Source organism: Suillus paluster (genome assembly GCF_016628075.1).
Source record: "Suillus paluster strain FC165 chromosome Unknown EDB91scaffold_20, whole genome shotgun sequence".
Classification (NCBI taxonomy): Eukaryota; Fungi; Basidiomycota; class Agaricomycetes; order Boletales; family Suillaceae; genus Suillus; species Suillus paluster.
In genome coordinates, this window is record NW_024537580.1 from 27,018 (window position 1) to 46,217 (window position 19,200).

The following is a 19,200-nucleotide window of genomic DNA, read 5'->3' on the forward strand; positions in this document are numbered from 1 at the left end:
GCACACCCAAACGCCTACACTCGTACGTATGTAATTCATATCAGATAGCATCTATGAACTGATGCATCTGCAGTGCATCTACATTCGCGCAGATCCTTCATCACCTAATCCATTGGGTATTCGCCGAAGGACATTCCGTGAGACCCCATCATCCTGTAAGACAGTCTCCTGTACGATACGATATCCACGCTTCCTGGGTATCCAGTCGAAGAAAACAAACCAGTATATAATGCCAAGTAAACCGATTGATAATGCTATAACGACGTGGGACTGTATGCCAAAATGTCAATTATGCTTTGCTCGCACACGGACAGTGGTGACGTACCCAATACGGGAGATGTTCATAGATGTCGGATCCTGGAGACGGTGGGATCATAGGCACTATAGCAAGGAAGACATTGGATAAGAAAAAGAACACGACGATGGACTTCCACGCTCGGAATGGCGGGAGCCAAGCGTAAGATTTGAATGCAGGGGTGTATAGAAGGAGGAGGCCACCCGATATCAGCAAGTTGAACATCGTCAAGGGGTACGATGAGACTAAGTCTTGGTTAGATAGAGCACTGGATCATTTTCGAGGTACATACGGTTTACGATAAAGAGATAGGCGTCTCCGGGAGGAGCGGCGGCCATGACGATCATAGAAATGAGCCACTGCGCGAAGAGCCCAGCGAGAGGTGCATCGAAAGGCTTGTTACTGGCGAAGAAAGACGAAAATGGTAGAATACCCTCTCGGCCTAGCTCTTGCACAACTGCGCAATAGTTAGCATATGCGATTATGTACAGAAGAAGTTGAATAACCTCTGCCTTGGGTGAACAGGATGCTCATTATGTTTCCCAGGGTTGACAGTGCAATAACAACACTCAGGATCTGGGTTTGCATTACAAAAGAACACCGGCTGAACCATGATTAACATTACGTACCCGCTCTGTAGCCGGACCGAAGATGTTCCTGAAGAATAGTGCTCTGAAAGGGGTTTCCTCTCAGCGTGAAAGTGAGTTTTTGTAATAAATAAACCATACGCTGCCATGGTGCCACCTCCCAACATGTCTTGCTTAGATACAACGGCAAAGTACGCAACATTCACGGACAAATATGCGACTGCGACGAGGATCATAGCAAGGGGTGCAGCGCGCTTGATGGTGCGGATGGGATCTCGCACTTCAGACAAAGCATAATTGGCATTAGAATATCCAATGTAAGACCTGGGAAGACGTCAACACCTGCTCCGCAGTGATCGTAGCCAGGACATAACCCACCAGATGACATTATACATTCCTGTGACGAATGCATTCAGACCTGTGTCAGTCCCCTCCCAGAAAGACGACCACGTGAAATTGTGTGGAATCTCGTATTCAGCACGTACGGCGAATCCAGGGACACCAGCGAGGCTGAAGAGCCCAGAAACAACGATGACGAGTAACACGAATAACTTGAAGAAACCCAGTGCATTTTGTAGCTTCAGCCCGTAGTTCAAGAATGCACCGTGGATGACGAGACAGAATGTCGAGCACAGCAAGGCGACAACTCGAACATTAATGGTAGCAGGCTGGATTGCGAAGGCATGCAAGGTGTCTAGGAGGGTCTGGTTAGGCGTGATCTGGGCGACGGAAGGAGTGAAAAGTACATTCTCCGAAAACAACGCTACTTGCTGATAACCAACCCTTACGGACGGTGACAATGATCGAGGAATTCGCGAGACGAAGATAACTCAGGACTCACTATGAGCAATCCATATATCGCGTAGAAGCAAGTAGTCATGAACCGCGGTCGACGATAGATATATTCCATGTAGGTCTTCTCCCCACCACTTCTTGGCAGTCCCTGGAGCACAGCGAAATGAGGAGAGTTCACAGCAGATAACCCGAATTCCTTACCGTTCCGAATTCTACATATACAGCGGTACCTGCGGCTGCGACGAGTGCACCAAGTATCCACATAACGAAAGTCATTCCTACGCTCCCAGAAGACCGCAAGATGATGCTGGGTGATGCAAAAATCCTGGAAATGAATATTAGCCCTACCTCATGAAGCGTGATTTTATCATCATAACGAACCCAGTTCCAATCACCCTGTTGAATATGAGCATCACTGCACTAGCAAGTCCTGAAGCACGACCATGGCTGATGGGTCAGCTTCATACATCAGCGACAAAAGCGACGACAATGCCTACCGATCTGCTTCTTTGCATCAGGGCACATTGTCAAACACCTCTGTATCACAAACTTGAATATGAGCCAAAATGATGTTCATTCCATATGAACAATGAGCCTACCATCGGCCTCGTTTTGCACAGATGAACAGCCTTCGCCTGAAATCTCGTCGGTTCACCTTCCGCTGGACCTGCGCTGAGCGCAGGAGTGGCTCCGTTTCTGAAAGCCCATCCATCTCTATCAGGCGAACTGGTAGCTTGTATCAACCACTGAACACGAGTCGAGGAAAGGAATTCCCGTTGCAAGAGAGTTCAGTGACCGATTGAGTGGAACTTGGAAAACCAACTTGACGCCAAGGATGTAAATTCGAAACCACTTTGTAGTACGCTGTCTTAGTTCACATGATAGAATGTCGGATCCCCGGCCAACTGCAGAGCCCATGAAGATATAAATAAGACATGAGTATGTGGCTCGGTATGTACGACGCTGATCAAGGCTGAACGATTGAATATGATCTCAGACATTCGACACGTACGTCGCCATTGCGCCGACCTCTAGCATGGCGAAGCCTGTTCTTGGCCACTTGACAACTTTCCAATGTTCTGCTTGTTTCATTAGCGTAACATGCCTATTAAGAAGCTGACTATCCGAAAGAGAGAGCTCCGATATCCTTGTCAACGAAGCAACTGCGTGGATCTATCCACCCATCAACGACTAATCACCGTCAAGATGGTTTTACTAGAGGTTCAATGACAGTACCCATCTAAAAGCATCACATATAAGCAACACGCGTGTAGGAAAGTTAAGACGACTCGCCTTCTTCACAACACGAGGCAGAGTTCCTCTCTGGAACCCTACTCTAGTATTCCACTCTGCACCTATGGGTGTGTCCATGCTGCGGGCGTACTGGGCATGACTGGTATATGGGTACGGCAACTCCTTGACGAGGTACTTGGACCGCTTTTTTATCCCGCCTCTCAGAGATAATGATATGCGCCTTTTTGTAATCGGCTCGAGACGAAGGGTCCACGCCAGCGATTTTTTTAATCAGATTGGGTCTTGGTGGAAGTTTCTTGGTACCAGTGCCTCCCCAAGAGCCCTGTAATGTGTGTTGAGCTCAGTGGTTAAAAACCTCGGGTTCAGCTTACCCAACCAGGGAGAGTTGTATCGACTTCCTGTGGCGCGTCTGCTTCAATTTCTTTCTGCTTCAGGTCCTCGAACGTCTAGGACACATCAGTAACCTAAGCGAACCCAATTGAAAGACAGCTTGCATACCTGGACGACATTATCGCCAGCAAAAGCGAGGGAGACCAATTCTCGTTGCTTGAATGCTGCAACTCCTTTGCCTTTTCCTCCCTGACGCTTCCTCTCCAGAGCACACTCTTGCTCATCAACCTCGCTATGTCCGTCAGAATCATCAGCACCAGCAGGTAATGGCTGCGCGGCGACACCGTCATTCCTCGTTTTCTCTTTTCCCTTTCCCTTTTGCTCACGCTTGGAATTTGCGACGGCCAGCGTAGAGGCTGGTTCAAGGACAGTGAGAACCTTGCTGGCGTCAATCTCCAGCACTGCATCATCCCGAATACGGTCTTGCTCTTGCTCCCCTTTGGCAGCTCGTTTCTTAAGCCTTGTTGGTGGACTTCGCGAAGGCGTCAGAACCCTTTTGCACAAGCACTTCGCTTCTCTTTCGGGATAGGCCCGAAGATGATGATGCGACGAGCCAAGGATTGCTTTCCGGCGCTGGGGAAGAGAGTCTTGGGCTAGAAATAGCGTTCGAAGGTGTAGGGCTGTCCTGTACCAAGTCAGCGGATTGAAGGGTGACGCTAGAAGTCTCCGATGCGCGCGAACCGACTGGTTTTGTAGAGACTGCATGGGTAGGACGATATGTCATGCGCCCGCCGATACGCTGGATTGACGGGCCCTTTGTCACTGTTCCGTCACCGGAAGCGTCGTCATCACTTCCTTGCTCTGCCCCTCCCATCTCTTTCAAGAAGTCATCAGCTGCTTCGTCTGCTTCTCGTAGTTGCCTCGCGGCGGCATCGCGCATGAACTTCATGTTGAAGACGCTCTTGCTTTTCAGATCAGACGGAGCATCTTCGGATGCATTGAGCGTAGCAAGCTCTTCGAATGCACCTTTCTTGATGGTGTCTATGTCTTGGTCTTCATCATCGCTTTCGCTTTCCTCAGATTCATCGCCGCTCATCTCGCCTTGTATGCGGCGGCGAAGCTTCTCCCCGCGCTCCAGCATCTCTCCAATGGCTTGCCGCTGATCCACATCGAGCCCTTCGCGTCCCTGCATAGCTTTGGCCCACTTCCCAGTGGTCTTGTGCCTCAAGGTCGCTCTCTCCCTTGCTCTCTCCACCTCAGCCTTTAACCGCGCTCCTGCATCCTCGGTATCATCCTCTTGGTCTCCCTCTTCTCCATCCAGCCGCTCTCTCTGCTTCTTTCGAATGCGCCGATACGCTTTGCTCTTGATTTTCGCTATCCGCTTCGCCTTCTTGTCAGCGCGGAATGCAAGTTCGCGCATCATGCGCAGTTCTGCGCGTCGTGCCGCGACCTCTTCAACTGAGAGATGTGCCATCTTTAGAGCTTCGGTTCCGGCGATATCCTGATCACGGAGTTGAGCGGATTTCAGGAGATTGTCCACGGCCGACTCAAGTTCATTGGAAGGCTGATAAGGATGTACTAGTCAATGACGTGAATCAACGATTACAAGTGAGCCTAACCTTGAATTTTGCTGCTAGCTCCAAGTTGGAGACACGACCTTCTGGCTGTGCTTGCAATGGGAAGCTCAGATGCTCTGCCTACAATCAGTTGCGAGTTAGTAATCAAATAGATTCGATGGACTAGATTAATTAGTACCTGCTTGATGTGCTTCATCGTGGCACTCCACTTATCCACTTCCTCTTTAGTCTGCTCATAAGCGGCTTCGCGATCGAGACGTTCTTGAGCTCGCTGAGGAAGTGGCGCTGATAGAGTTTTCGTTTTGGTTGAGGTGGACGTAAGAGGTTTTGTAGACTGTTTGAGCGCAGTGAGCGCGCTCGATGACGTGAGCGGAGCAAGGAGGTCGTCTAGTTTAAGTGCTCTAGAACCTGTATGCGTCCGTGTTTAACATGATGTTTCAGAGGAATGTGGATTGAAACTCACCCCCAGCAGAAACGCCAAACTCTCCCTCTGCCCCAGCCTCAGTGCGCTCCTCTATCAAGCGACGTTTTTTTGGAAGCGACTGTGTGGCCAAGGCATCGTCTGATTTACGTTTTTTGTCTTGTGCTGGATCCAGTTTCGAGAGGAAACTTTCCAGTTCTGCAAGAGCTTCGGGGGAGGCTTCATCTTCTGATGCGGAGATGGCGTCTCCTTCCTCGTCCTGTTCATCTTCTGACATCCCATCGTCCTCCAACTCACTGGCCTCATCAGATACATTCGACACGGGAGCTTTGATCTTCTCCGTAGCCCGCTTTTCCAGTACCTCGTTCTCATCTGCTTTTCCATCAAATACTTGGAGGACGTCGAAGAAGTTCTCGGCATCTCCATCTTCCATCTCTTCGTCTTCATCTTCGAGTTCGTCCGCAGAATCAGCATCGGAGACGGCACCATCTGAGTCTTCATTCAAATCAACCTCAGGAAGTCTTTTGGGTAATTTCTGAGCATTTTTCTTCGACGAAGGATCAGCAGTTTTACTGCGCTATCTATAGATGAGCGATGAACACTCCTGGAGACGAAGATCACACACCTTGCTGGAAAAATCAAACCCAGCATACTTTTCTTCGTCGCTCTCCTCAAACGCGTCATCACTCTCAATCTCCTCATCGTCCCCACTATCTACTCGCTCATCATCTGCATTTTCTCCTAGTAATCTCGCTCGTAGTCCTTCTCTCCCCTCCTGGCCCATACCTCCAAGATCAACATCATCGTCCGATGCATAGTTGTGGCGGTCAGTAGCCTCTTCTCGATCAAGTTCTAAGCCAATCTTTGCTCGTCTAACTTTTGAAGGTGCATATTCGTATACATCGTCAAATGATACAGTTGCCTTGCCCTTCTGGGATGATTTTTGGGAATGCCGTTTAGCGTATCCTGCGGCGTTAGATTTTTTCAGCGAGTTTCTGAGTTTGGACGAGTCAGGCTTTGATGTTCTGGATGATTTGACCCTCGCAGACATTTTTGTCTGGTGGTGATGAGCAGACGTGAATTGGATCCGACAGATCCCATTCAGGAAGGCGTTACTGCTTTTGGAAGGTAGTATTCAGTGACAGGCATCCAGAGCTTGGGAGCTCGAAACTCTACCTCGAGTGCGTACTCAGACTTTCCTTATACTTGCAAGCGATCACATCGGCTGGACTTCTGTAAATACAAAGTAGGTGCCGTATTGTCGGATCACTATTTAAAGAGACAGCCTATCAGATCCACCACAGACAGATTCATCCGCGCACAAAATCAGACGCATCAGTTCCTCATATCCTGCCGGGCTACATTGGGTAAGTCACTTGTTAGTGGCGGTGGCTGGTATCAGGGGCAATTTGTTAGATTCCTCACTTGCCTAACTGTGTCCCAATGGATCCGGTACTTATCTATGAGGCGTCTTTGTCACCACGATTAATTTCTGGATAATTGAGATTCTCAATGAGCGCTGACGATTTTGGCAGCAACAGGTTTATTGGGGGGTCGACCGCACATACCAATCATCACTGGACAGCAACATAACCTGGTTATGAGGCTCTTTTTCCGGGCATTGCAAACCAGGACTGTGGTTTCGCTTAAACGCGCTTGATAGTCCTTCTAACGAATTGCCTGAAAGCACAAGGTCCGGAGCACTGCTGATAGGGAATATATGTTTTGCATAATCATCGATATGTTCCGTCCTAAAGATACAGCGTGTAAGGTACACATGTCCAATCATGATGGTATAGTTCCCGAATCATCCGCACCCTGCGGCCCATCCACAGCACTATCTCTCCACGCATTAGTATCTTGCAGTTCACGATCATGGTCATCTTCAAGTGGATCAGCGACCATCATCGCCCGCTCCTCATCCCTCGATGACCAGTGGTGGGATGCAGTGTTGAGGTCCCTAGTCGATCTTGCCCATCTCGAGCGAACGATGTCCACTGCAGACTGGAAGAGCTCCATGCAAAAGTCCACGAGTTCAAGGAGGTGAGCTTTGGAAAACCGGGCCACTTGATCAAAACCACGTTTGCTCAGGACAAACCGGTTATACAGTGTGCTGGACACAACGAAGAGCATGAGAAGAATCATCATGCTGGAAAAAGAGGGTGTTCAGCCTATCGATCAATATCGTCGCCAACATGACGTACATTATCACCAAGAACACAATTATCCCCGAGAAAATGCCCCTTTCGCCTGTGGGACAAGCAAACTACACAGTGAAGGGCTGTCAGTCAAAAAAACAATGAGGTATATATAAATCCGCACATGTGTCCGCCACTCGACCGTGTATTGGCATGCTTGATCGTCATCTTCCGGAAACTGCGAGATTACCACTGGTTTGCCTGCACGAAACATTGATCACGCCGTCCGTCATTCGAGAATATAACATACCAGCTCCATAGACCGATGTGTCACAGAGAAACCTGACGGATGAGCTCCCATATAAATTGTCTTTCCCAGGGCAAGGTGAACCATTGGATAGATGCAACATTAGCCCCGTGCCCCTCATCTCTAGGGTCGTATTCACAAGCCTGTGTGCCTCGTCTTGGTCAGCTGCAGATGTAGAACCAAAATTACAACATCACAGACCCTATGGCAAAGTCGTGGTGGTCTTTCCGTACTAGACCAGCGATATCAACATTGTCGGGAACATCAGGGCTCCAGGGCTCAGTGGACACGGGTCGACAAACATTCAGGTAGAAATGATGTCCACCGGAAGTCTCAAAATCGTAGTCTTTACTGCCAGAGTCGATGGTCAACAAACTAGGACACATACAATAACATGACTACACGAAGAGGCGAGGACATACCTAGCTTTCAAGGGATTCAGGTCGTAGTATTTGCCTTCATGATGCAAAGTGCATGGTTTTTCATCTGAAAGCGCTAGAAGACCGAATCCAAGGAATGTAGCCCACAGAAGTGGGCTCAGCCTATTGACGACAGGCATGGTGTAGCAGCAAGATTAGCTCAACGTTAGAGCAGTGCCCATTGCCGCTGTGTTAGGGACGTGTGAATATTGATGGATATTAATGCATGACCCCTCGTAAGGGGGTGTCACACTCTCTGTTCAGCGCACCAGCCGATTTACGCCGCATTTCGTTGACGAACCTCATCACAATCTACTTCGTCCCCATCGACGACGGCCATGGCCAGTACACTACTGCGGCGGCAGCTTGCGTTGCCGAGCCGCTCCATTTTGCGCTCATTTTCTTCCTCAGTCGCTCGTCGCCAGACCAATGGAGGAAATAATTTGTATGAGACTCATACTGTGGAAGACTTGCATGGGCTGAGCGCGGCAGACATTTTGAAAGAGACGGGAACCAGAGCTGACACGAAGATGCGGCATTTTACAGGTGAGCGTTTCAAACCTGAATGTTGTCTTGACTGAATCGAACGAACCCGCTCGATCAGTGAACTTCGGGTAAGTGTCATTCGTGAAGTTCGCAGTGCGTGCAAGTTTTGATTAAACTCTTAGTCCTCAACATCCCGCTGCTCACGGTGTGCTGCGAATGATTTTGGAATTGAACGGGGAGGAAATTCTCCGCGCTGATCCCGTATGCAGTCCAGTGCAGGTGCTTCAACGGGTTGCTGATTTTTACTCCAGCATGTCGGCCTCCTCCACCGTGGAACTGAGAAGCTGATTGAGTATAAGACATACGTCCAAGCTCTTCCCTACTTCGATCGACTCGACTATGTTTCCATGAGTAAGCAGAGTTTATGACGAAAGGTTTGCACACCGAAAACTAACTTCATTCTAGTGACCAACGAACTTTGCTACTCGCTCGCGGTCGAAAAGCTACTTAACATCGAGGTTCCCGAACGTGCCAAGTGGATCCGTACCTTGTTTGGCGAAATCACGCGTATCCTTAGTCGTATGTCACAAACAGAACACTCCTTGAATTTGCGCTCAAAGGTTGTTTTAGATTTGATGGCCGTCTTGTCTCATGCTATGGACGTTGGTGCCCTCACCCCTTTCTTGTGGGGCTTCGAAGAGCGCGAAAAGCTCATGGAATTCTACGAGCGTGTTTCCGGTGCTCGGCTTCATGCTGCCTACGTCCGTCCTGGTGGTGTCGCGTTTGACATTCCGCATGGACTGTTGGAGGATATACACATATGGGCAACACAATTCTCTTCTCGTGTCGACGAAATCGAGGAAGTCGTGACAGGCAACAGAATATGGAAGCAACGAACTGTTGGCATTGGTGTGGTGACTGCCAAGGAAGCCCTGGATTACAGCTTCACGGGTGTCATGCTGCGAGGCAGTGGTATTCCCTGGGATTTAAGAAAAATTCACCCTTATGACAAATATGATGAGGTATGTGTTTTGTGATTTGACACAGACGTCTGCTTAACATGCGCCGCAGGTTGAATTCGACGTTCCAGTTGGAAAGAATGGCGATTGTTATGACCGGTACCTTTGCAGAGTTCAGGAGTTCCGCGAGTCCCTACGCATCATCCAACAGGTTCGTGGTCTGGCTAAATGGTTGTCTGGATGTCATTTTGACTCAGCCATTCCCATCTTTAGTGTTTGAACAAAATGCCGACGGGCGTCGTTAAAGTAGATGACAACAAGCTCGTTCCGCCACCTCGTGCTTCGATGAAAGAAAGCATGGAGGCGCTCATTCATCACTTCAAGGTATTCTCCTCCACTCAACTGCATCTACAATGTCACTCATAATTCGTCCCTTTAGCTTTTTAGCGAAGGCTATTCAGTGCCCCCAGGTGAGACTTACAGCGCCATTGAAGCTCCTAAAGGAGAGATGGCCGTCTACCTCGTCTCGTACGTGACACTTGAACACTTCTGATTTTGATACCATCATTGACGGGATGATATATAGGGATGGTACAAATCGCCCATACCGATGCAAAATCCGTGCTCCCGGCTTTGCCCATCTTGCAGGTTCAGACTTTATGATGAGACGTACGTTGTTTATCCCCTCGTTCGAGCCATTTACTGATATATGACTCGTCTTTTAGATGTAAGATCGAGACACTCCGTCCTAACATTGAAGAGCTGACTGTTCCTCTTCTATAGCACATGCTTGCTGACGCTGTGGCCATCATTGGTACTATGGTATGTACCCTGTGGTTTTATTGTTCCCTTTGCTTATCGCTGCTTTTGAACAGGATCTTGTGTTTGGGTGCGTTGCTGATATTTCAATCTACATGAAGTATGCTAACGCATTTCCATTTAGCGAGGTTGATCGATAGACAGCGCCTAGATGTATACCATGGTTCCTTTAATATATTGTGATATTATTCGTCTACATCGATGAATATCGAAGCAATGCATCATTTGACCGAGCGCGTGTCTGATTCTGAGGATGCGGGCCCCCAATGCTTCAGAACGCGTTTGATATGCATTATGGATCTAGGCTCCCAGCACCAGACGCAAGAACCCCACCTGCTTCAACCTATCTCTCAATTCCCTGATAGCTTTCACCCGCACACTCTGACCTCTGCCGCTCTGGAATTCGACTGTGAGGAGCCTCTTCGCGAGCGCCGATAGGACATACTTACTATGATCTTATGAGTCGAAGCTATGTGATCAAGTTGACAGTGTCATTCAAACCAACGTTATTCTTGCCTTTCGATGGATCTAAATTTCGTGTATTCTGGAAATACATTGAAGTGTGCGACCCCTCAACTAATATCCTAGCGCGTGATGAATAGTAGTTGGTCGCTGCCAACTATTTCAAAGGAGATTGTATCTGCATATGGATATAAGTACAGCGTCAAGGTACGCCAACTACTGCTCAAAGATGAAAAAGATACATGACTACAATATTTCTAGGGTCTCGATTCCGTGCCATCATGTTTTGAATAGAACCCACGTCTTTGAGTTGTACAGTGATATCACGATCCGACGCGATCCTCTTGTATTCTCCACCAGCTCTGCCGCGCTAGCAAAAATGCGCTGAACGGCTTTCCAAGGCGAACGATCAATCGCAACGCTCGTGAATAAGATTCCGAATCGTCCTGTTCCATAGGAGAAGCGCTGGGTTCATTGTCTAACGGATTTTCGGGCTCATTGTCTGGAAAGTCAGGCAGATCCGAGGAGACGACGATCCCACGGACGGGCAAGTAAGAACGTTTGTCGAGTGGGCCTTGTCCGTGAGAATTGAACCAGCTTCTCTTTGGTGATGATCAGCAGGTCACGAAGCCCATCTGCCTTCACATCATGGGTGGAATGAGTTTCATAGGCTGGACCATCCCTCCGTATGAGTTCTGTGATAGGGAATGTGATGCAAGGCAGACGGAGTCCTGCAGTTCGCGAAGCGAGGAGCTTTCAGCTTCTCCAGCTGGACATAAAGTTGCCAAGCCAGATATTACAGCCTCGGTATTTTTCAGGGAAGAAACCGCTGTCTGAATCTCATCTTCAGACGGAGGTCGTGGGATGGAAGGCGATGGTGAATATGAGCGAATGTCGGCTGGGAGGCAGCTATTGAACTGGGATGGTTGTCCGACCCAGTCCAAGGCAGTAATGTCGCCTGACCGAGCCACAATCTCTTGCAGGAGCCGCCCGAGCGCATTTTGCTTATTCTCGCCATACATGATAGGAAGTTGGACACCGAAGATACCAAATAATGAATATGCGATGTCTTCCGGCATCGTGGTGACACGGGTAGACGCCCATCGGAGCTTCTCTCGGGCGTTCTTCATTCCTGGTTGGAAGGGGATGACAGTCTGTACATCTATGCCCGTCACATACTCCAACTCCTTCCATAATCCTGACAGACTTTTTGTGGTTGGGGGAGTTGTCGTCAAGGTATAGAGACCAATCCTGTTGGTAGAAGCGAATCACTTTAGGAGCGAGGAATTCCGGGACGGTCCATCCTCGGGTGTTCCAAGCACTCTTCGCCAGCGCACCAGAGTTGGATGAAGGCGGAACATCCGCGAGGTAAACAACCGTGAGCGGTGAGTTGTGATACCAGGCAAACATTGAGTTGAGTGCTTTTTGGAGCTCGGCGTGATCCTCCTGGTTAATGCAACATGTATCAACCCACGCCCAGCGATACCCCTCATCACGAGCAATTCGGCAGAATGACTGCAACTTCACGAGACCACCGGCTGCCTTCAATTTGTACACGACCTTTTTTTGGATGTCGTTCATCCGTGGCTCCGTTGCTTGCCACCTATGTGATAGCATGACGCAACGAAAGTACTTCGTCACTGCTTCTGCGATGCACTCCGCCACTGCTTCTGTGATGCACTCCGTTTTGGAGCCAAGATTCTTCATGATCCATTGCAGAAGCTCTTTGTACTCTGTGCTGGCTTCGAACACGCGTATCTGCCGTTCTCGGGCACATAAGAGCCCGATGGTGGTGTTGAGTAGATGAGGCGGGGCGGTGCCGAGCTGAACGTTGATGATGTTTCGAATGTCACCTTCTATTTTTGGGAGATCAACATACTCCTCGCGAAGCTCTGAGGAAAGAGTTAAGCATCTTGATGCATGTGTTACTTGAGGCTCACTTTGTATTTGTGCATCGGCAGCAATGTCCAAGTTTGAGATTTCTTCTTTGAATGACTCCTCGGCGGTAGCGTTGGCGTCCTGTGACGAAGCAGGTTCGAATTGTGTTGTCAGAGATAAGAATGAAAACATGCCTTTAAACCAGAGCCTTGAGCCTTGGCGTCAAAAAAGAGGCTAGATGAGATGGCGAAAGGGCGGGAAATAAAGTGGAAACTACCTTTGGGTCAGGGTCTTTGGGTACTACCCACTCTGATATCACGCTATTACTGCCTCCACTGAGAATGTGCTTGCCGTTCATGGAGAAAGTAACACATCCCACCCAGCCCGAGTGCTGGAATATTGCGATGCTTTGTTGATCTGAGAGTCGCCAGAGGCGAACATACTTGTCAGCAGATGCGGAAGCAACGTGGGTACCCGCAGGATGCATGGCGATGGAATAGATATAGTTAGTGTGGCCCGTCCAGGGATCACCGACTTGCTCCCAGGTATCTGTATTCCACTCCCGTATGCTGGGATCTTTTACATCCCCCCCTGAGATAAGGCGTGTGTCATCCGGCGTCCACGCGAGCGAGAAGTTCCACACTATGTGACCCTTGAATTCGATGACACGTTCCCCCGTGCTTGGATCAAAGATTTCGATATTGCTATTTGTTGCGATGGCAAGATATTTGCCAGACGGCGAATAGCGAACGCAGCGGACACGATCGCTACATTTCATTGGGTCTCCTTGAGGCTGCCATGTTTTCGTGTTCCACAGCCTCGTCGTACCGTCCCATGAACCAGTGGTCAGCACTGATCCATCGGGAAAGAAGTCCAGGGTTGAGATACACTTGGAGTGGGCTTTGATGGGTTGGGTCATGAGAGATTCCCCAGTTTCTCCATGCCAAGCGATAAGCTCTCCATCGTCATCGCCGCTTACTATCATTTGCCCATCTTGTGACACCGCCAATGTATTCACGTCGGCGCGATGCCCCTCCATCTTCTTCAACACTGCACCTGTCTCCAAGTTCCAAAGACGAAGCGTCTTGTCCCACGAACCCGTTACCATTCGTCGTTTATCGGGAAAAACTGCTACAGCCCAGATGGCGCCTTTATGATCTTTGAAACTTCGATTCGGAGGTGGTATGCCAGGTATGGTCCTTCGACCCGGAATGAGCAGCGACATTGTACTGGAGGCTGGGCTTGAATGGAGGGTTTGACGGTATCTTGCACAGGCTCTAAGCTTGAGAGATGTGTATGCTTGTGCCTGCTTGTGCTTTGTTGTGCTTCCTCACTGCATTTAGATCTTCCATAGGCGCCCAATACATAAAGTTTGCAGTTCCTGGTCCTGGTGCTCGTAAGACCCCATCCAAAGAATGTACATCAAAGCACTCGACCCATCAACGAAAAGCATTGGATGGCCATGGCCACTAGCCAGTACACTATTGCAGCGGCAGCTTGCGTTGCCAAGGCTATCCATTTTGCGCTCATTTTCCTCATTACTCACCCATCGTCAGCCAGAGGTCGCGCACTGGGTCGGACCATTGGCCCAGTTCCAATGGAGGAAACAATTTGTATGAGCATGGTATGAACGCGGCGGACATTTTGAAAGAGATCGGGATGGCAAGAGCTGACGCGAAGTTGCGGTACTTTACTAATGAGCATTCCTCCGGCTCGATCAGGAACTTTTGGTGGGTCTTCATATGAGATTGGCAGGGGATTCAAATCTTGGTCGAACTCTTAGTGCTCAACATCCTGGCGCTCACTGTGCTGCTTATGATATTACAATTGAACGAAGAGGAAATTCTGCTGATTCCCAGTGTGGGTGCCTGAGCGGGTTGCTGATTTGAACCCTAGGATGTCGGCCTCCTCCACCGTGGAACTGAAAGGCTGATTGAGTACAAGACGTATGTCCAACTTCTTTCCGACTTTGTTCAACTCGCATACGTTTCCATGAGTGAGTGAAGTTCTGACGAAAGGTTTACGCAGTAAACAACATGACCTCATTCTAGTGACCGATGAACTTTTTACTCGCTCGCGGTCGAAAGGCTACTTAACATGGAGGGTACAAAGTGGATCAGTACCTTGTTTGGCGAAATAACGCGTATCCTTAGTCGTGTGTCACAAACAAAACACTCCCTAAACTTGCCCTCAAAGGTGGTTTTAGATTCGATGGCCGTCTTGTCCCATGGTATGGGTGTTGGTGCCCTTACCTCCTTGTCGGGCTTCGAACAGCGCGAAAAGCTCATACGCAGTTCTCTTCTCGTGTTGACGAAATTGAGAGAGTCGTGACGGGCAACAGAATATGGAAGCAACGAACTATCGGCATTGGTGTGGTTACTGCCAAGGAAGCTCTGAATTACAGCTTACTGTCATGGCGTTTTGGAGGACCGCAATAGTGACCTTCCGGGTGTCGGGGTACGCGCACGTCCACGATGGGCCTAAAGACTAAATCAACAAAGGTTGGCAAAGGTATACCCTTTCTACGGTAAGAGTTTTCCCCATGAGTTCAGTCGCATTGAGCACGGTGATGGCAGCATCCGCCTCCGCAAAAACTCCCAGTGACAAATCTGGACCCACGATACAGCGGGTATGTGGGTCGCACATGAACGAAGCCATCCTATTCACCCTCACTCAGTACGTAGACCCCCAAATAACCTCAGGAGGACACGTACACGACCGATTTGAGTAAACGCGTGCACAAGATCACGTGTATCGACACGGTAACTCGAGCTAGAAACGTGAAGATTGTGATCACTGTTGGCAGCCCGACTACTAACATTGACAGCATAACGAGTGGCACGAAAATACTGGCACTACTCACTCTCGTCCCGTACCGAACTCCTGACAGGCCATCGAGCACTGCCATTCCAGCTCTGCTCTTCCCTACCAGCAGGCCAGCAATTCAGATCCGCCTCGTGCGGGGAAATGCGATTCCCAGAAGGTGCAATATCTTGCGATTGCCAGGTTGGATGCAATGTCGATTAATGGTGGCGGGCAGAACATCGGTAGAGTTATACTAGGCTGCGGGCGCACATCATACGCGATTATGTATGAGAATTCGAGAGCTTGGTTTACACAAGTTGATAAGTCGTTGTTAGGTCACTGTCGGCCTTGAGCGGATATTTGGTGGAGAAGTGAAGAAGCTGAATGAGGCGCCTCGTTCCAAGTTCCAACCCGTCGCTGCTCTACGGCACTCAATCCGCGCACCCACAGCTCACCCATCACTGCGGTGCATGCCCGATCAAATTCGTCATCAAGTCCAACTTTTCCTGCGTAGGACGTCGTTCAAAGGCGTCGTCTTGATCTGAACATACAGCAAGCACGTGAACCATATCCCAGCCTTCGGGTTCTTCATGAAAATCCGCCGGATCGAACCACTCCGGAGGCACCGAGCCACCCTTGGGTTTGAAGCAATCTCTGCCTGCTAGAGTGTAGATGGATATCCATTCAGGAGAGACTGCATATCCGAACATGAGGCTGCCTTTTCGGACGAACGAGTTTGAAGGGTCGCCGTTTCGTAGGGACTCTGGTCTGCTGTGGGGTCGCAATCTTAAAGCCGTTAGAAGAAAATGAATAATAGGAGGCGATATCTACCTTCATGGCATCAAACGATCTCGATAGAAGGGAAGACATATTCGCAATAGAGAGGCAAGTAGAAGCACTAACTCTTGGGTAGCTTCGAGGTGCTGTGAGAGCAGACGAAAGTTGGGACCAGGGACTAAGTATCCGCGCTGGATTTACACGTCTTGTCACATCACATGACCACGTGACATACGCTTGATTCCTCTTGGCGCGAAGCTTATCCCAATATTAATGATTAATCCTTCCTACTTAATTACTGGGCGGATTCGAAGGTCGGCGATAGACGACTGGCCTTGCAAAAACCTTCAGATACCTTGCAGACAGATTTTTGTTGGGCCCTTGTCTATTTTTCCACATCCTGCTTTTCGAATGATGATTGTTCCATCGCAGCGCCAGACCCACTGGCTTCTAGGGCTGGGTGACCACGATAACGACTGCACTCACCTATCCAAACGTCATTGATGATCTTCCCGTCCGTGTTCTACCGCTGACCGCTTCCATCTCTCCTCCCGCAACCAATTGTCTTTCTATTCGATGACAGCGCCAGTGAAAATATGTGGCCCCTTCACCTTTCCATGTTTCTCAGACAACAAGTCCTGTGTCGCAGTTCTACTTGCGTGTCCCTGCCATCAAACTCCATATAGCGGCCTTATGGTCCTGTGGAGTTGAAGCTCCCTGGAGGATCGACCTTGCAGAATATAAGCCATAGCTCGTTACGGCAGGTCGTCTGGTGTTATCAATTTGACCCTCATTGCCCAGGGCTCATCAAATTGTCTGCTGGTCTCTGTCCTGGTGGAAATATTACAAGGTGGGCGAGTCTCATGTCTCGCACATGGATTCCATGGCGCACCGCTAATTATCCATTCATAGGTTCACGTGGCGACACAGTATTTACGCTGGTTTAGTGTTGACAAACTACGATGCTCACTATCCTCTTCACATCTCCTATCATGTTTCGGTGCATATATAATCCAGGTTGGCGCAATTACTCAGCCACTTCTCCAACGAAGCCAAGGATACTTGGACATTTTACCTCGAACGTTTTCCTTGCTCGCCTCAGCAACGATTTCGAGCTAATGCTATCGACGGATCACTATAGTGCGATGGTAGCGAGAAGTGACGCTCAGGATCATCGACTGGGAGGTACTCGTTCATTTGCGCTGTACAGCTACACCATCTTCCGTGTGAAGACTTGGGCTTTATTATCCACGTCTAATGAATCCAGGTTGTGGGTGCCCTGAACGAAGACTGTTCATTATACTGCATACTGTGAACTCGTGATACAAGCTATCGCAATGATGAACAAGTACGAATAGACAAAACACGAGGGAGAAGCGCTTAAGTGACTAAGAGACATTGAGAGCGCCTATAATATATATAATATCTTACTCTGGATGAATAAATCTATGCGTTCCTGTCTAGGATATTGATAGAAAAGTGAGAACGAGTCTTGTGCAAGTCTTACAGACTCAACTTTATCGGTATGTTTTTCTGGGATGGATCCGAAAGGCGCTGTCAGTACTCGCAGGTGGAAGTTGGACATTGATTTTACGCCCGGGAGGTCCAGCCTGAAGGTCATAGGATAAATGTTCAAATCGGCAATATCATGCCTCCCAGGCTGATATGATCTCGTGTATCAAATACGGGTTTAGAACATGCATCAGTGGAAGACCAGCCTAGGATGAGACGTATGAGATATTCTCACTTAGAACAGAGTGCGTTGTACAATGATAGACGTGCAAATCCCCGATCAAGTATACTCAATACGCACTCTCAATCAACGCCGGATCAAAATACACCCTCCGCACTCACCTCCTCGGCCTTGTCATCCTCGATGTTTTCCATGCTTCAAGAGGCATCCGGCGCTGACCAGCCCAACCATCATCAGTGTATAACCAACCGTCTGTTCGGTCGCGTCACCAATTATAAGGAATAAATGATAAAATAGAAATGTATGAAACCCACTCTCATCCGCACCATAGACCAGATCACAAGTTCCGGAACCAGAACCAGCATAAACCCAGCACCCCAGCTCCGTCTTCCATCCTTTTTTCTCTACAAACGCCTAGCCTGGCGCGAGTGAGAATGAGAGGCTGCTGCTGGGGGCGTAGTGAATTAATTAGTGAGTTCAAAATGTGTCCTAGCGTAGATTGTGGAGAGACATAAAAGAGTTGGATGAAACGAGTGCGCGAGACACAAAAATAATACAAAGAGAAACACGCAAATACCAGTCGGACACGCACCTCACTTAGTACACTCCGCTCCATCCGTCCCTCGCGCTCGTCCACGACGCGCAATCTGTAGGTCTTAGGTGTGTTTTGATCTGTGTTTCAGTTCCTGCAGCAGTAGTGCACTTCCAGATCCAGCCCCATCACACAAGCACGAATCCGAATCCGCTCCTAAAGTATCGACCCCATCCTGCGCGCCGAACGAGGATGATGAGGAAGGCCTGAAGCTAACCTCTCGTTTTCCCACAACTCCACCTCCCGCATCTCAATGTCTATCTTCGAGCCTATCGTCGTTGGTCCAGCGGCAGAGCTTCATGTTCAGGAAAGTATATCTGGTCATTACCGTCAAGGCAGTATCCGAGGGTGGTGACGCAATTGGAGTAGGTAGGCTCTTCGTTGATGTTGATTCGGATGGTGAGACTAGAGAACGGTATACTAGCTGCCTTTCAATAGCACGCAGGAGAAGGAGTACCGGGTGGGGAAGCAGCCTGCAGTTCCACATGAAACTTATAAACAATAAAGCAAGAATGGTAAAGGTGGTGGGACCTACTCTAGGTACGAACCTCCCGGACTTGCGGGAGCTAGCGCTAGCTTCGATTTGTTGGAGACGTGACCACCGGA

The 19,200-nt window shown here is 49.1% G+C and overlaps 7 protein-coding genes across 7 annotated transcripts; 2 read left to right on the plus strand and 5 right to left on the minus strand.

The window, feature by feature from the left end:
• Positions 1 to 38: 38 nt before the first annotated feature.
• On the minus strand, positions 39 to 2,658 carry EDB91DRAFT_285996 (amino acid/polyamine transporter I). Its single transcript, XM_041326721.1, has 13 exons — positions 2,277 to 2,658; positions 2,175 to 2,214; positions 2,059 to 2,107; positions 1,879 to 2,002; positions 1,724 to 1,825; positions 1,629 to 1,665; positions 1,261 to 1,576; positions 1,024 to 1,206; positions 925 to 967; positions 802 to 871; positions 588 to 752; positions 326 to 540; positions 39 to 270 (listed from the first exon to the last, which is right to left on the minus strand). Exons 1-13 carry the CDS (start codon positions 2,277 to 2,279, stop codon positions 79 to 81), a joined length of 1,539 nt encoding a protein of 512 aa, XP_041178055.1. The 5' UTR covers positions 2,280 to 2,658; the 3' UTR covers positions 39 to 78.
• Positions 2,659 to 2,892: 234 nt separating this feature from the next.
• EDB91DRAFT_1328592 (Utp14 protein-domain-containing protein) lies at positions 2,893 to 6,425 on the minus strand (the record flags this gene model as incomplete). The annotated part of the gene is made up of 9 exons (XM_041325291.1): positions 5,885 to 6,425; positions 5,302 to 5,836; positions 5,017 to 5,246; positions 4,881 to 4,958; positions 3,814 to 4,825; positions 3,430 to 3,758; positions 3,303 to 3,377; positions 3,100 to 3,253; positions 2,893 to 3,032 (listed from the first exon to the last, which is right to left on the minus strand). The coding sequence occupies exons 1-9, from the start codon at positions 6,308 to 6,310 to the stop codon at positions 2,893 to 2,895; spliced, it is 2,979 nt and encodes a 992-aa protein (XP_041178056.1). The 5' UTR covers positions 6,311 to 6,425.
• Positions 6,426 to 6,807: 382 nt separating this feature from the next.
• Positions 6,808 to 8,306, minus strand: EDB91DRAFT_287170 (mannose-6-phosphate receptor binding domain-containing protein). The gene is made up of 6 exons (XM_041326725.1): positions 8,127 to 8,306; positions 7,906 to 8,055; positions 7,708 to 7,847; positions 7,582 to 7,658; positions 7,464 to 7,525; positions 6,808 to 7,408 (listed from the first exon to the last, which is right to left on the minus strand). Exons 1-6 carry the CDS (start codon positions 8,261 to 8,263, stop codon positions 7,045 to 7,047), a joined length of 930 nt encoding a protein of 309 aa, XP_041178057.1. The 5' UTR covers positions 8,264 to 8,306; the 3' UTR covers positions 6,808 to 7,044.
• Positions 8,307 to 8,404: 98 nt separating this feature from the next.
• On the plus strand, positions 8,405 to 10,620 carry EDB91DRAFT_1127087 (Ndufs2, NADH:ubiquinone oxidoreductase 49 kd subunit). Its single transcript, XM_041318468.1, is given in 14 exon segments — positions 8,405 to 8,669; positions 8,728 to 8,737; positions 8,792 to 8,870; positions 8,921 to 9,020; positions 9,075 to 9,188; positions 9,240 to 9,631; positions 9,681 to 9,779; positions 9,842 to 9,952; positions 10,008 to 10,096; positions 10,155 to 10,237; positions 10,249 to 10,250; positions 10,352 to 10,390; positions 10,444 to 10,457; positions 10,512 to 10,620. 14 exon segments carry the CDS (start codon positions 8,462 to 8,464, stop codon positions 10,525 to 10,527), a joined length of 1,356 nt encoding a protein of 451 aa, XP_041178058.1. The 5' UTR covers positions 8,405 to 8,461; the 3' UTR covers positions 10,528 to 10,620.
• A 1,152-nt stretch (positions 10,621 to 11,772) lies between these two features.
• EDB91DRAFT_1034003 (heterokaryon incompatibility protein-domain-containing protein) lies at positions 11,773 to 12,466 on the minus strand (the record flags this gene model as incomplete). The annotated part of the gene is given in 2 exon segments (XM_041312767.1): positions 11,773 to 12,036; positions 12,053 to 12,466. Coding segments are annotated over 2 exon segments (678 nt in total), but the record flags the coding sequence as incomplete, so codon positions are not given.
• A 2,540-nt stretch (positions 12,467 to 15,006) lies between these two features.
• On the plus strand, positions 15,007 to 15,165 carry EDB91DRAFT_1051671 (uncharacterized protein; the record flags this gene model as incomplete). Its single annotated transcript, XM_041313623.1, has 1 exon — positions 15,007 to 15,165. A coding segment is annotated over one exon (159 nt), but the record flags the coding sequence as incomplete, so codon positions are not given.
• A 49-nt stretch (positions 15,166 to 15,214) lies between these two features.
• Positions 15,215 to 15,528, minus strand: EDB91DRAFT_1051581 (uncharacterized protein; the record flags this gene model as incomplete). Its single annotated transcript, XM_041313618.1, has 2 exons — positions 15,215 to 15,399; positions 15,438 to 15,528. Coding segments are annotated over 2 exons (276 nt in total), but the record flags the coding sequence as incomplete, so codon positions are not given.
• Positions 15,529 to 19,200: the final 3,672 nt, after the last annotated feature.